Source organism: Aquarana catesbeiana, linkage group LG02 (genome assembly GCF_042186555.1).
Source record: "Aquarana catesbeiana isolate 2022-GZ linkage group LG02, ASM4218655v1, whole genome shotgun sequence".
NCBI lineage: Eukaryota > Metazoa > Chordata > Amphibia > Anura > Ranidae > Aquarana > Aquarana catesbeiana.
Window position 1 is genome coordinate 580,270,211 of NC_133325.1, and position 14,230 is coordinate 580,284,440.

Genomic DNA, 14,230 nt, shown 5'->3' on the forward strand with positions numbered 1-14,230 from the left:
AGGGGTATCGTAACAAGTAAGCCAACTGACCTCTCTTCAGGGACACACCCATAAAACTGAGCACATTTAAAGTAATAGTATTTTTTTTTTTTAAATAATAAATGCGTTACCTGTTCTGTGCAATGGTTCTGCACAGAGCAGCCCCAATCCTCTTCTCTTCTTTTTGGGTCCCCTGCCAGCAAGCCTCTTGCTATGGGGGCACACCATCAGGCTCGCTACATTGTCTATTAACACACAGAGCAAGGCTTGGCCCTGCCCCTCCTCATTGGCTCATTGGCTCATTGGCTCACTGGCCCACTGGCCAATGGCTCAAGCTGCTGTGTGATCTATTGAGGTGAGAGACTCAGGAGAGCCGCTTCTCTCATGCACATCGCTTGATTGGGACCGGGCTCAGGTAAGTATAAAGGGGGGGGGGTGCTTGGGGCTGCACCCAGAAGGTTTTTTTATAATAATGCGTTAATGTAAAAAAACCTTCTGTCTTTTAGAACCTTAAACATACTGTACAGATAATGACCAAAGATGGAAGTTGATCCAACATCCTGACTAGGGATGAGCTGAACACCACCCATACCCCGCCCCCAGGTGGACTCACATTAGAACATGCGAACAGACAAAAAATTTGTGCGAACACCGTTAAGTCTATGGGACACAAACGTGAAAAATCAAAAGCGCTCATTTTAAAGGCTTCTATGCAAGTTATTGCCATAAAAAGTGTTTTAAAAAAATGACGCGGGGGTCCCCCCAAAATCCATACCAGACCCTTATCTGAGCAAGCAGCCATGGCAGGCCAGGAAAAGGGGGGGGGATAAGAGAGCGCCCCCCCCTCCTGAGCCATACCAGGCTGCTTGCCCTCAACATGGGGAGGTTGCTTTTAGGGTCCCAAAGGCCTCATCCACACAACCCTTGACCGGTGGTTGTGGGGGGGTCTGCGGGTGGGGGGCTTATAGGAATCTGGAAGCCCCCTTTAACAAGGGGGCCCCTGGATCCCAGGACCCCCATGTGAATGGGTATGGGGTACATTGTACCTCTACCCATTCACCAAAAAAGTGTCAAAGTAAAAACAGACCGTTTTTTGACAATTCCTTTATTAAAAAAATGAAAATTCCTCGCGATGTCCATCCATCTTCAATCACGGTACCCGTACCTGAAAAATAGAAAAAAAAAAGAAATGGGAGGGGAGGCATCCCGCCGACTACTGTCTTTTCGTGGTGACAGCTGTTATATAGGCAAGGACGGGGCTACCCGGTGACTTAACCGGGTCACCCTGCCCCTTCTGACATCACATGATGTCAGAAGGGGGCAGGGTCACCTGGTTGTCACCGGGTCACCTGGTTGCCCCGCCCTTGCCTATATAACAGCTGTCACCACGAAAAGACAGCAGTCTGTGGGACACCTCCCATCAAGGCGGAGCTTTTCTTTTTTTTTTTTTTTTTTTTTTTCCTATTTTTCGGGGCACCGGCACCGTGATTGAAGATGGATGGACATTGCGGGACACTTTTTTTTTAAAATAAAGGAATTGTCAAAAACAGTCTCCTGTCGTTTTTACTTTTTCAAGACTTTTTTTATTGGTGAATGGGGAGTTCCGCGGTATTCGAATTTGCCACGAATGCCCCATAATATTCGCTGTTCGGCGAATGGGCAAACACCGGATGTTCGAGTTGAACTTGCGTTCGACTCAAACATCGAGCTCATTCCTAGTCCTGACGCTGCTGGATCATCACAAGGCTGCCATCCTTGTAATGCTTGGGGAGCAATATGACTAGAACCATGTTTTTTTTTAAGTATAAGGCCTCTTTAACACAGGAGCCTGAGTCTGTGCAATGTTATTTCCAGTATATTTTCCCTCACCTGGCAAGCTCAGGCGCTTCATACGGCAGCCCAAAGACTTGAATGGTTGCGGCTGTATTCCAGGTATACATCAGTGCTCACATAAATGTGAGTATAATTTATAGGTCTATGCAAAAAACTATGTAAGCACCAATGCATACCCGAGTACAGCCATGCACAGTCATTCAGGTCTCTGGGTGGCTATTTGAAGCACCTGGTCTTTTCAGGAGGGCGAACTACATTGGATTTTACATTATACAAGCTCAGGCACTGTGCAGGAGACTAATTGGTGTCATCACATTTTGATGAGTAAAAAAAAAAAAAAAACTTGGGCAGATAAACTTCTTTTTTTTTTTTTCTTTCTAAGTAACACGATGACAAATTTTTGCAAAGTTGTGGTGTGAACTTCACAGGAAATCTTTCCTCAACTGTAAACTCTGGTTGGCTATCTTCTCACTTGGACCATATTGGTTTCAACAGGCTTCAGATGAGACATTGCCCTGCAAGTGATTAATCTCAAGCCTTTGAATGAATAAACCTCTCCTGTGTGGTTTAGGTGTTTCCTGTCTAACTAGAGAAGGATTAAGGGAACGTGGATAGATGACATTTAAGTTTATTATCCAACTAATGTATTTTTTTTTTGTTCTGCAGAATGGACATGCTACCTCAGAAGATGCAGGAAAGTGCACAACAAAGGTAATGCCGCTCTGACATTCCCCCTGCCTGTGCTGTATTTATGTACTTTTATAGTAAATGTGATTCAATGGCCAGAGGCTTCGTTTTTTTTTTTCCCTTGCTGAAGAGTCATATGTAACAATCATTGGCGTGTATTGACCTGCGACTAAAGGTCTCTGTGAGAAACGTGCAGCTGCATGACTATAAAACCTTAAGTTGCTGTTGTGAGTAAAGGTCAATTTCTTGTTATCATGAAGGGTCAATAGTTTCTTTTACATTGTAAAATATTAAAGCTCATCTCCTGCCTTACTTTCAGTCTTGAACAGTTGTAAAGACTCATCTCTTGTACTGAATTTGCTTACTCTTCACTGCACACTGTGAGCTTCTCATGAGAACCACAGCAAGTCTCAGAGCCAACCTAATTTCTTGGTTGGAGGATGTCTAGCATGTAGTGCTTGCCTCCCTAGGCTTAACCCTGGTAAACACTAATCGTAAGTGGATAGTTCAGCAATCTCCTCCGCTGGGCTGTTGTGTTCTAACATGGGGACGGTCCCCCCACCAGAACACTCCTGATCAGTGCTCTCTGCCATTGGCTGAGAGCGCTGATCGAAAGCCAGTCAGGTGCTGGTTTTCCAGCACGCACATCCAACATACACACGGGCCAAATGTCTCCCGACATATTGTTCCTGGTCTGCCCTTTTTCATTCATTGGATTTCAGTTCCATCTGTCATGGAGGCTTGGCATCACATATGGGCGTATACCATACTAGGGCAGTATGCCAAGGAACACACCCACCCATGTAGACATTTTGATATTTGCATAACTCCTCCCATGTGCCAGCACACTGCTGGCATCAGGGCTGAGGGCTCTTGAGTATTGAGGCAGGGGGCTGTGATGTGTCCAGAAAGCAATGTACATCACCTTGCCAGCCCCTCCTCCTAAGCATAGAGACGCACAGAGACCTAGTGATGACATCATTAAATCTAAAATAAGGAATGTAATAGGTTTTATGTATTAATTTGATCAGCATATTGATGTGGGGGGGAAGGAGGAACTAGGAAAGGCAAAATATAGGCAGAATAAACTGCAGATTCAAAGCTAAACTCTGGGGAAAAGCTATGCCTGAACTGCAAGGGTTACCTGCTCGTTTATGACTAGGAGATTGGGTAAAACAGTTTAACTTGCCCAATTGCTGCTTCTGTAGGCTTCTCTGCATTGCTGGACTGGACCCTCCCCCAGCCTTTTCCTTCTGACACAATTTTATCAGAGCACTATTTCTTCCATTAAAACCAATGATGGGGCATTTTCTACACCCACTGGCCACCGTTCTGAACGACCCCCCCCCCCCCCCCCCCCCCCCCCCCCAAGCTTGAAGCCCAGTTAATTGGCCCTTTTTCCTTTAAAAAGTTTGGAGATCCCTGGCCTAGACTATACAAGCATTAATACTGCGGCCTCACTGCAAGGGCAGACGTTTACGTTTCACAGAGTTGGGCCTCTGTCAGGCTGTGCCATTGCTGGGAAGATTTTCTGTTCTTATCTGGGTGACAGGTGTCAGAGGGTCAGGAAATGAGAGGAATTCTGATGGGAGACAGCAGGAACACATTCTACTAGAGCAGGGGTCTCCAAACTTTTGAAACAAAGGGCCAGTTTATTGCCCTTCAGACTTTAGGGGGGGCCAGACCGTGGCCAGTGGGAGTAAACCATGCCATAGGCTTTTGTGATCAGTGGGAGTAAAAAATATTACAAAATTGGTGTCAGTGGGAGGAATAGTGCCCCATCATTGGCGTTAGTAGAACATCTGTCAGGGCTGTATTGCCATTTGATTCTTGTGATATGCATTTCTTTGTTCTGCTGACACTGGGACAGAGGGCAGTAGAACTACACGTTTCTGGATAAAATGAGAATTAGTGATTTTCTGGATAAAATGAGAATTGCATTTTTAAAAAAAATTTTTAGCATAGAGTAAAGATCACAATTCTCGGAGTAACATCTTTTACATAAAAATTGGGCTAACTGTACGTTTTTTGTTTTTTTTGTTTTTTAAAATGAGAATTGCATTTTTAAAAAAAATTTTTTGCATAGGGTAAAGATCACAATTCTCGGAGTAACATCTTTTACATAAAAATTGGGCTAACTGTACGTTTTTTGTTTTTTTTTGTTTTTTTTTTTTTTGTTTTTTTTTTTTTGTTTTTTTTTTTTATTCATTGAAGTGCTTTTGAAAGATTGCTGTGCAAATAGTGTGACGTAAAATATTCCAACGTCCGCCGTTTTATTCTCTAGGGTCTCTGATCTCTCTCCCTCCCTATCTCTCTCTCTCTCTCTCTCTCTCTCTCTCTCGCTCTCGATCTCGCTCTCGATCTCGCTCTCGATCTCGCTCTCGCTCTCGCTCTCGCTCTCGATCTCGCTCTCGCTCTCGATCTCGATCTCTCTCTCGATCTCTCTCTCGATCTCTCTCTCGATCTCTCTCTCGATCTCTCGATCTCGCTCTCGATCTCGCTCTCGATCTCGATCTCTCTCTCGATCTCTCTCTCGATCTCTCTCTCGATCTCTCTCTCGATCTCGCTCTCGATCTCGCTCTCGATCTCGCTCTCGATCTCGCTCTCGATCTCTCTCTCTCGATCTCTCTCTCGATCGATCGATCTCGCTCTCGATCTCGCTCTCGATCTCGCTCTCGATCTCGCTCTCGATCTCGCTCTCGATCTCGCTCTCGCTCTCGCTCTCGATCTCGCTCTCGATCTCGCTCTCGATCTCGCTCTCGCTCTCGCTCTCGATCTCGATCTCGCTCTCGCTCTCGCTCTCGATCTCGCTCTCGATCTCGATCTCTCTCTCTCTCGATCTCGATCTCTCTCTCGATCTCTCTCTCGATCTCTCTCTCTCTCGATCTCTCTCTCTCTCGATCTCTCTCTCTCTCGATCTCTCTCTCTCTCTCGATCTCGCTCTCGATCTCTCTCTCGATCTCTCTCTCGATCTCGCTCTCGATCTCTCTCTCTCGATCTCTCTCTCGATCGATCGATCTCGATCTCGATCTCGATCTCGATCTCGCTCTCGATCTCGCTCTCGATCTCGCTCTCGCTCTCGCTCTCGCTCTCGATCTCGCTCTCGCTCTCGATCTCGCTCTCGATCTCGCTCTCGATCTCGCTCTCGATCTCGCTCTCGATCTCGCTCTCGATCTCGCTCTCGATCTCTCTCTCTCTCGATCTCTCTCTCTCTCGATCTCTCTCTCTCTCGATCTCTCTCTCGATCTCTCTCTCGATCTCTCTCTCTCTCGATCTCTCTCTCTCTCGATCTCTCTCTCTCTCGATCTCTCTCTCTCTCGATCTCTCTCTCTCTCTCGATCTCGATCTCGATCTCTCGATCTCGATCTCTCGATCTCTCTCTCGATCTCTCTCTCTCTCGATCTCTCTCTCTCTCGATCTCTCTCTCTCTCGATCTCTCTCTCTCGATCTCGCTCTCTCTCTCGCTCTCTCTCTCTCTCGATCTCTCTCTCTCTCGATCTCTCTCTCGATCTCTCTCTCTCTCGATCTCTCTCTCTCTCGATCTCTCTCTCTCTCTCGATCTCTCTCTCTCTCTCGATCTCTCTCTCTCTCGATCTCTCTCTCTCTCGATCTCTCTCGATCTCGATCTCTCTCTCTCTCGATCTCTCTCGATCTCGATCTCTCTCTCTCTCGATCTCTCTCTCTCTCGATCTCTCTCTCTCTCTCGATCTCTCTCGATCTCTCTCTCGATCTCTCTCTCTCTCGATCTCTCTCTCTCTCGATCTCTCTCTCTCTCGATCTCTCTCTCTCTCGATCTCTCTCTCTCTCGATCTCTCTCTCTCTCGCTCTCTCTCTCGATCTCTCTCTCGATCTCTCTCTCGATCTCTCTCTCGATCTCTCTCTCTCTCGATCTCTCTCTCGATCTCTCTCTCGATCTCTCTCTCTCTCGATCTCTCTCTCTCTCGATCTCTCTCGATCTCGATCTCTCTCTCTCTCGATCTCTCTCGATCTCGATCTCTCTCTCTCTCGATCTCTCTCTCTCTCGATCTCTCTCTCTCTCTCGATCTCTCTCGATCTCTCTCTCGATCTCTCTCTCTCTCGATCTCTCTCTCTCTCGATCTCTCTCTCTCTCGATCTCTCTCTCTCTCGATCTCTCTCTCTCTCGATCTCTCTCGATCTCGATCTCTCTCTCTCTCGATCTCTCTCGATCTCGATCTCTCTCGATCTCTCTCTCTCTCTCGATCTCTCTCGATCTCTCTCGATCTCTCTCGATCTCTCTCTCTCTCGATCTCGCTCTCTCTCTCGCTCTCTCTCTCGATCTCTCTCTCGATCTCTCTCTCGATCTCTCTCTCTCTCGATCTCTCTCTCGATCTCTCTCTCGATCTCTCTCTCTCTCGATCTCTCTCTCGATCTCTCTCTCTCTCGATCTCTCTCTCTCTCGATCTCTCTCTCTCTCGATCTCTCTCTCTCTCGATCTCTCTCTCTCTCGATCTCTCTCTCGATCTCGATCTCTCTCGATCTCGATCTCTCTCGATCTCGATCTCTCTCGATCTCGATCTCTCTCTCTCTCGATCTCTCTCTCTCTCGATCTCTCTCGATCTCGATCTCGATCTCTCTCTCTCTCGATCTCTCTCGATCTCTCTCGATCTCGATCTCGATCTCTCTCGATCTCTCTCGATCTCGATCTCTCTCTCGATCTCTCTCGATCTCGATCTCTCTCTCGATCTCTCTCGATCTCGATCTCGATCTCTCGATCTCTCTCCCTCGATCTCTCTCCCTCGATCTCTCTCTCTCGATCTCTCTCTCGATCTCTCTCTCTCTCTCGATCGATCTCGATCTCGCTCTCGATCTCGCTCTCGATCTCTCTCTCGATCTCTCTCTCGATCTCTCTCTCGATCTCTCTCTCTCTCGATCTCTCTCTCTCTCGATCTCTCTCTCGATCTCTCTCTCGATCTCTCTCTCGATCTCTCTCTCTCTCGATCTCTCTCTCTCTCGATCTCTCTCTCTCGCTCTCTCTCTCGATCTCTCTCTCTCGCTCTCGATCTCGATCTCGCTCTCGATCTCGATCTCGATCTCGCTCTCTCTCTCGATCTCGATCTCGCTCTCTCTCTCGATCTCGATCTCGCTCTCGATCTCGATCTCGCTCTCTCTCTCGATCTCGATCTCGCTCTCGATCTCGATCTCGATCTCGCTCTCGATCTCTCTCTCGATCTCTCTCTCGATCTCTCTCTCGATCTCTCTCTCGATCTCTCTCTCGATCTCTCTCTCGATCTCTCTCTCTCTCGATCTCTCTCTCTCTCGATCTCTCTCTCTCTCGATCTCTCTCTCTCTCGATCTCTCTCTCTCTCGATCTCTCTCTCTCGATCTCTCTCTCTCGATCTCTCTCTCTCGATCTCTCTCTCTCGATCTCTCTCTCTCTCGATCTCTCTCTCTCTCTCGATCTCTCTCTCTCTCGATCTCGATCTCTCTCTCGATCTCGATCTCTCTCTCGATCTCTCTCTCGATCTCTCTCTCGATCTCGATCTCGATCTCGATCTCGATCTCGATCTCGATCTCTCTCGATCTCGATCTCGATCTCTCTCGATCTCGATCTCGATCTCTCTCTCGATCGCGATCTCGATCTCGATCTCTCTCTCGATCTCTCTCTCGATCTCTCTCTCTCGATCTCTCTCTCTCTCTCGATCTCTCGATCTCTCTCCCTCGATCTCTCTCCCTCGATCTCTCTCTCTCGATCTCTCTCTCGATCTCTCTCTCTCTCTCGATCGATCTCGATCTCGCTCTCGATCTCGCTCTCGATCTCTCTCTCGATCTCTCTCTCGATCTCTCTCTCGATCTCTCTCTCGATCTCGATCTCGATCTCGATCTCTCTCGATCTCGATCTCGATCTCTCTCTCGATCGCGATCTCGATCTCGATCTCTCTCTCGATCTCTCTCTCGATCTCTCTCTCGATCTCGATCTCTCTCTCTCGATCTCTCTCTCTCTCTCGATCTCTCGATCTCTCTCCCTCGATCTCTCTCCCTCGATCTCTCTCTCTCGATCTCTCTCTCGATCTCTCTCTCTCTCTCGATCGATCTCGATCTCGCTCTCGATCTCTCTCTCGATCTCTCTCTCGATCTCTCTCTCGATCTCTCTCTCTCTCGATCTCTCTCTCTCTCGATCTCTCTCTCTCGATCTCGATCTCGATCTCGATCGCGATCGCGATCTCGATCTCTCTCTCGATCTCTCTCTCGATCTCTCTCTCGATCTCGATCTCTCTCTCTCGATCTCTCTCTCGATCTCGATCTCGATCTCTCGATCTCTCTCCCTCGATCTCTCTCCCTCGATCTCTCTCCCTCGATCTCTCTCCCTCGATCTCTCTCCCTCGATCTCTCTCCCTCGATCTCTCTCCCTCGATCTCGATCTCTCTCGATCTCGATCTCTCTCGATCTCTCTCTCGATCTCTCTCTCGATCTCTCTCTCGATCTCTCTCTCGATCTCTCTCTCGATCTCTCTCTCGATCTCTCTCTCGATCTCTCTCTCGATCTCTCTCGATCTCTCTCTCTCGATCTCGATCTCTCTCGATCTCTCTCTCGATCTCTCTCTCGATCTCTCTCTCTCTCGATCTCTCTCTCGATCTCGATCTCTCTCTCGATCTCTCTCTCGATCTCTCTCTCGATCTCTCTCTCGATCTCTCTCTCGATCTCTCTCTCGATCTCTCTCTCGATCTCTCTCTCGATCTCTCTCTCGATCTCTCTCTCGATCTCTCTCGATCTCTCTCTCGATCTCTCTCTCGATCTCTCTCGATCTCTCTCTCTCGATCTCTCTCTCTCGATCTCTCTCTCGATCTCGATCTCTCTCGATCTCTCTCTCGATCTCTCTCTCGATCTCTCTCTCTCTCGATCTCTCTCTCTCTCGATCTCTCTCTCTCTCTCGATCTCTCTCTCTCTCTCGATCTCGCTCTCTCTCTCGATCTCTCTCTCTCTCTCGATCGATCTCGATCTCGCTCTCGATCTCGCTCTCGATCTCGCTCTCGATCTCGCTCTCGATCTCTCTCTCGATCTCTCTCTCGATCTCTCTCTCTCTCGATCTCTCTCTCTCTCGATCTCTCTCTCTCTCGATCTCTCTCTCTCGATCTCTCTCTCTCTCGATCTCTCTCTCTCGATCTCTCTCTCTCGATCTCGATCTCTCTCTCTCGATCTCGATCTCGATCTCGATCTCGATCTCTCTCGATCGCGATCTCGATCGCGATCTCGATCTCGATCTCTCTCTCGATCTCTCTCTCGATCTCTCTCTCTCGATCTCGATCTCTCTCTCTCGATCTCTCTCTCTCTCTCGATCTCTCGATCTCTCTCCCTCGATCTCTCTCCCTCGATCTCTCTCTCTCGATCTCTCTCTCGATCTCTCTCTCTCTCTCGATCGATCTCGATCTCGCTCTCGATCTCGCTCTCGATCTCTCTCTCGATCTCTCTCTCGATCTCTCTCTCGATCTCTCTCTCTCTCGATCTCTCTCTCTCTCGATCTCTCTCTCTCGATCTCGATCTCGATCTCTCTCGATCTCGATCGCGATCGCGATCTCGATCTCTCTCTCGATCTCTCTCTCGATCTCTCTCTCGATCTCTCTCTCGATCTCTCTCTCGATCTCGATCTCTCTCTCTCGATCTCTCTCTCTCTCTCTCGATCTCGATCTCTCGATCTCGATCTCGATCTCTCGATCTCTCTCCCTCGATCTCTCTCCCTCGATCTCTCTCCCTCGATCTCTCTCCCTCGATCTCTCTCCCTCGATCTCTCTCCCTCGATCTCTCTCCCTCGATCTCTCTCCCTCGATCTCTCTCCCTCGATCTCTCTCCCTCGATCTCTCTCCCTCGATCTCTCTCCCTCGATCTCTCTCCCTCGATCTCGATCTCTCTCGATCTCGATCTCTCTCGATCTCTCTCTCGATCTCTCTCTCGATCTCTCTCTCGATCTCTCTCGATCTCTCTCTCGATCTCTCTCTCGATCTCTCTCGATCTCTCTCTCTCGATCTCTCTCTCTCGATCTCGATCTCTCTCGATCTCTCTCTCGATCTCTCTCTCGATCTCTCTCTCTCTCTCGATCTCTCTCTCGATCTCGATCTCTCTCTCGATCTCTCTCTCGATCTCTCTCTCGATCTCTCTCTCGATCTCTCTCTCGATCTCTCTCTCGATCTCTCTCGATCTCTCTCTCGATCTCTCTCTCGATCTCTCTCGATCTCTCTCTCTCGATCTCTCTCTCTCGATCTCTCTCTCGATCTCGATCTCTCTCGATCTCTCTCTCGATCTCTCTCTCGATCTCTCTCTCTCTCGATCTCTCTCTCTCTCGATCTCTCTCTCTCTCTCGATCTCTCTCTCTCTCTCGATCTCTCTCGATCTCGATCTCTCTCGATCTCGATCTCTCTCGATCTCGATCTCTCTCGATCTCGATCTCTCTCTCTCGATCTCGATCTCTCTCTCTCGATCTCTCTCTCTCTCTCGATCTCGATCTCGCTCTCGATCTCGATCTCGATCTCGCTCTCTCTCTCGATCTCGATCTCGATCTCTCTCTCGATCTCGATCTCGATCTCGCTCTCTCTCTCGATCTCTCTCTCTCTCTCGATCGATCTCGATCTCGCTCTCGATCTCGCTCTCGATCTCGCTCTCGATCTCGCTCTCGATCTCTCTCTCGATCTCTCTCTCGATCTCTCTCTCTCTCGATCTCTCTCTCTCTCGATCTCTCTCTCTCTCGATCTCTCTCTCTCTCGATCTCTCTCTCTCGATCTCTCTCTCTCTCGATCTCGATCTCTCTCTCGATCTCGATCTCGATCTCGATCTCGATCTCTCTCGATCTCGATCTCGATCTCTCTCTCGATCGCGATCTCGATCTCGATCTCTCTCTCGATCTCTCTCTCGATCTCTCTCTCTCGATCTCGATCTCTCTCTCTCGATCTCTCTCTCTCTCTCGATCTCTCGATCTCTCTCCCTCGATCTCTCTCCCTCGATCTCTCTCTCTCGATCTCTCTCTCGATCTCTCTCTCTCTCTCGATCGATCTCGATCTCGCTCTCGATCTCGCTCTCGATCTCTCTCTCGATCTCTCTCTCGATCTCTCTCTCGATCTCTCTCTCTCTCGATCTCTCTCTCTCTCGATCTCTCTCTCTCGATCTCGATCTCGATCTCTCTCGATCTCGATCTCGATCTCGATCTCGATCGCGATCGCGATCTCGATCTCTCTCTCGATCTCTCTCTCGATCTCTCTCTCGATCTCTCTCTCGATCTCTCTCTCGATCTCTCTCTCGATCTCTCTCTCGATCTCTCTCTCTCTCTCTCTCTCTCTCGATCTCTCTCTCTCTCTCTCGATCTCGATCTCTCGATCTCGATCTCGATCTCTCGATCTCTCTCCCTCGATCTCTCTCCCTCGATCTCTCTCCCTCGATCTCTCTCCCTCGATCTCTCTCCCTCGATCTCTCTCCCTCGATCTCTCTCCCTCGATCTCTCTCCCTCGATCTCTCTCCCTCGATCTCTCTCCCTCGATCTCTCTCCCTCGATCTCGATCTCTCTCGATCTCGATCTCTCTCGATCTCTCTCTCGATCTCTCTCTCGATCTCTCTCTCGATCTCTCTCTCGATCTCTCTCGATCTCTCTCTCGATCTCTCTCTCGATCTCTCTCGATCTCTCTCTCTCGATCTCTCTCTCTCGATCTCGATCTCTCTCGATCTCTCTCTCGATCTCTCTCTCGATCTCTCTCTCGATCTCTCTCTCTCTCTCGATCTCGATCTCTCTCTCTCGATCTCTCTCTCTCGATCTCTCTCTCGATCTCTCTCTCGATCTCTCTCTCGATCTCTCTCTCGATCTCTCTCTCGATCTCGATCTCGATCTCGATCTCGATCTCTCTCGATCTCTCGATCTCTCGATCTCTCGATCTCTCTCTCTCGATCTCTCTCGATCTCTCGATCTCTCTCGATCTCTCTCGATCTCGATCTCGATCTCTCTCGATCTCGATCTCTCTCTCTCGATCTCGATCTCTCTCTCTCGATCTCTCTCTCTCGATCTCTCTCTCTCGATCTCTCTCTCTCGATCTCTCTCTCTCGATCTCTCTCGATCTCTCTCTCTCTCTCGATCTCTCTCTCTCGATCTCTCTCTCTCGATCTCTCTCTCTCGATCTCTCTCTCTCGATCTCTCTCTCTCGATCTCTCTCTCTCTCGATCTCTCGATCTCTCGATCTCTCGATCTCTCTCTCTCTCGATCTCTCGATCTCTCTCGATCTCTCGATCTCTCGATCTCTCGATCTCTCGATCTCTCTCTCTCTCGATCTCTCGATCTCTCTCTCTCTCGATCTCTCTCTCTCTCTCTCTCGATCTCTCTCTCTCTCGATCTCTCTCTCGATCTCTCTCTCGATCTCTCTCTCGATCTCTCTCTCGATCTCTCTCTCGATCTCTCTCTCGATCTCTCTCTCGATCTCTCTCTCGATCTCTCTCTCGATCTCTCTCGAATTTTCTAGCAAAAGTACAGATTTTAACTTGTAAGCAACAAATCTCAGAAAAACGCTTAGTATTTAAGTGGTTAAACTGACCTCATTTACAGACCAAAGTTTGTTCCTTTTCCTTTTTTCTCAGCGCTGAGCAGCGAACAGCTGCCTTTTTTTTGACAGCTGTAAGCAGAGATCAGCTCTGCACTGAATCATGGAAATGCCAGATTAAAGGGGTTGTAAACCTTTTGTACTGCAGCACCCCCGACCCCCCTTTTTTCTTACCTTAACCCAATTGTTCCAGCGATGGGGAACAACACAGCAGTTCCAGCTGCTGTTTTGGGTCCTCATTGGATAGATTGATGGCACGCCCCAATGGCTCCTGCTGCTGAGTGCTGTCAGTGTCAATGTACGCAGCAGCAGGACTCGAGCGCGCCTGCATGAGTGACCCCATTGCAAGTGGCTTTCTGTGGGGGCACTCGAGAAGAGTAGGAGCACCACGGGGGACCCCAGAAAAGGAGGATTGGGACCACTCTGTGCAAAACCATTGCACAGAGAAGGTAAGTATAACGTGTTTGTTGTTTAAAAAAAATCAATAAAAAAATGAAGCTTTACAATCACTTTAAGATCGTGAGGTGGGTTGAATCGAGATTGCAATTTTGTAACGATTAATCGTGCTGCTCTAGTGAGCAGATATGTCTCCAGCGCGGTCACAAAATCCAATGTAATGCAAAAAAAAACAAAAGACAAACAACAATTGTGCTTGAGATGGACTTTAAGTACATGAATGCAGTATTTGGGTTTGTGTGTGTGTGTCGTACAAAACGGTGTCAGAAATCTTTGTCTTTAAAAATACTCTTATTGTCTACCATTAAAATGTCATTCTTCATCCATATTAAAGAATATATTAAAATAAATTAGGACAAATCATTTTCCACATTTCTGCTGGAGTTGTGTGCAAATGTTGGAAGCTCATAAACAGTTCACAGGTTACTCCAAACTATGCATTCTAATTAAAATGGAAAAGCTGCCTTAAATCAGAAAGCACTAAACATCATATTACATACTAGTATAGACATGTGCATGTTATAAGGCGTGTTCCCTTCGCAAATATATATTGTTTGCAGTGTGCTAAACCTAAAAAAAGACATGAAAAGTTAAAGGAAACGTGTACTGAGAAAAATGTGGAGACTGCCAATGCTATTCTTTTCTTTAAAAATGCTAGGTGCCTTTTTGTCATAATTAACTGGCTAGTGTGTCATTAAATCCACATAATTAAGAACTGTCAGTACGTGCCGTATTACATGCTGTTCCTA

At 48.0% G+C, this 14,230-nt stretch overlaps 1 protein-coding gene across 2 annotated transcripts in view; it reads left to right on the forward strand.

Annotated features, from left to right (window-relative positions):
• The window catches only part of RPS6KA1 (ribosomal protein S6 kinase A1), a 295,808-nt gene that overhangs the window by 114,557 nt on the left and 167,021 nt on the right, over positions 1 to 14,230 (forward strand). For both annotated transcript variants that reach the window (XM_073616152.1, XM_073616150.1), the window contains exon 2: positions 2,479 to 2,523. In XM_073616152.1, coding sequence (XP_073472253.1) covers positions 2,479 to 2,523 — 45 coding nt within the window. The remainder of the gene's footprint in view (positions 1 to 2,478; positions 2,524 to 14,230) is intronic.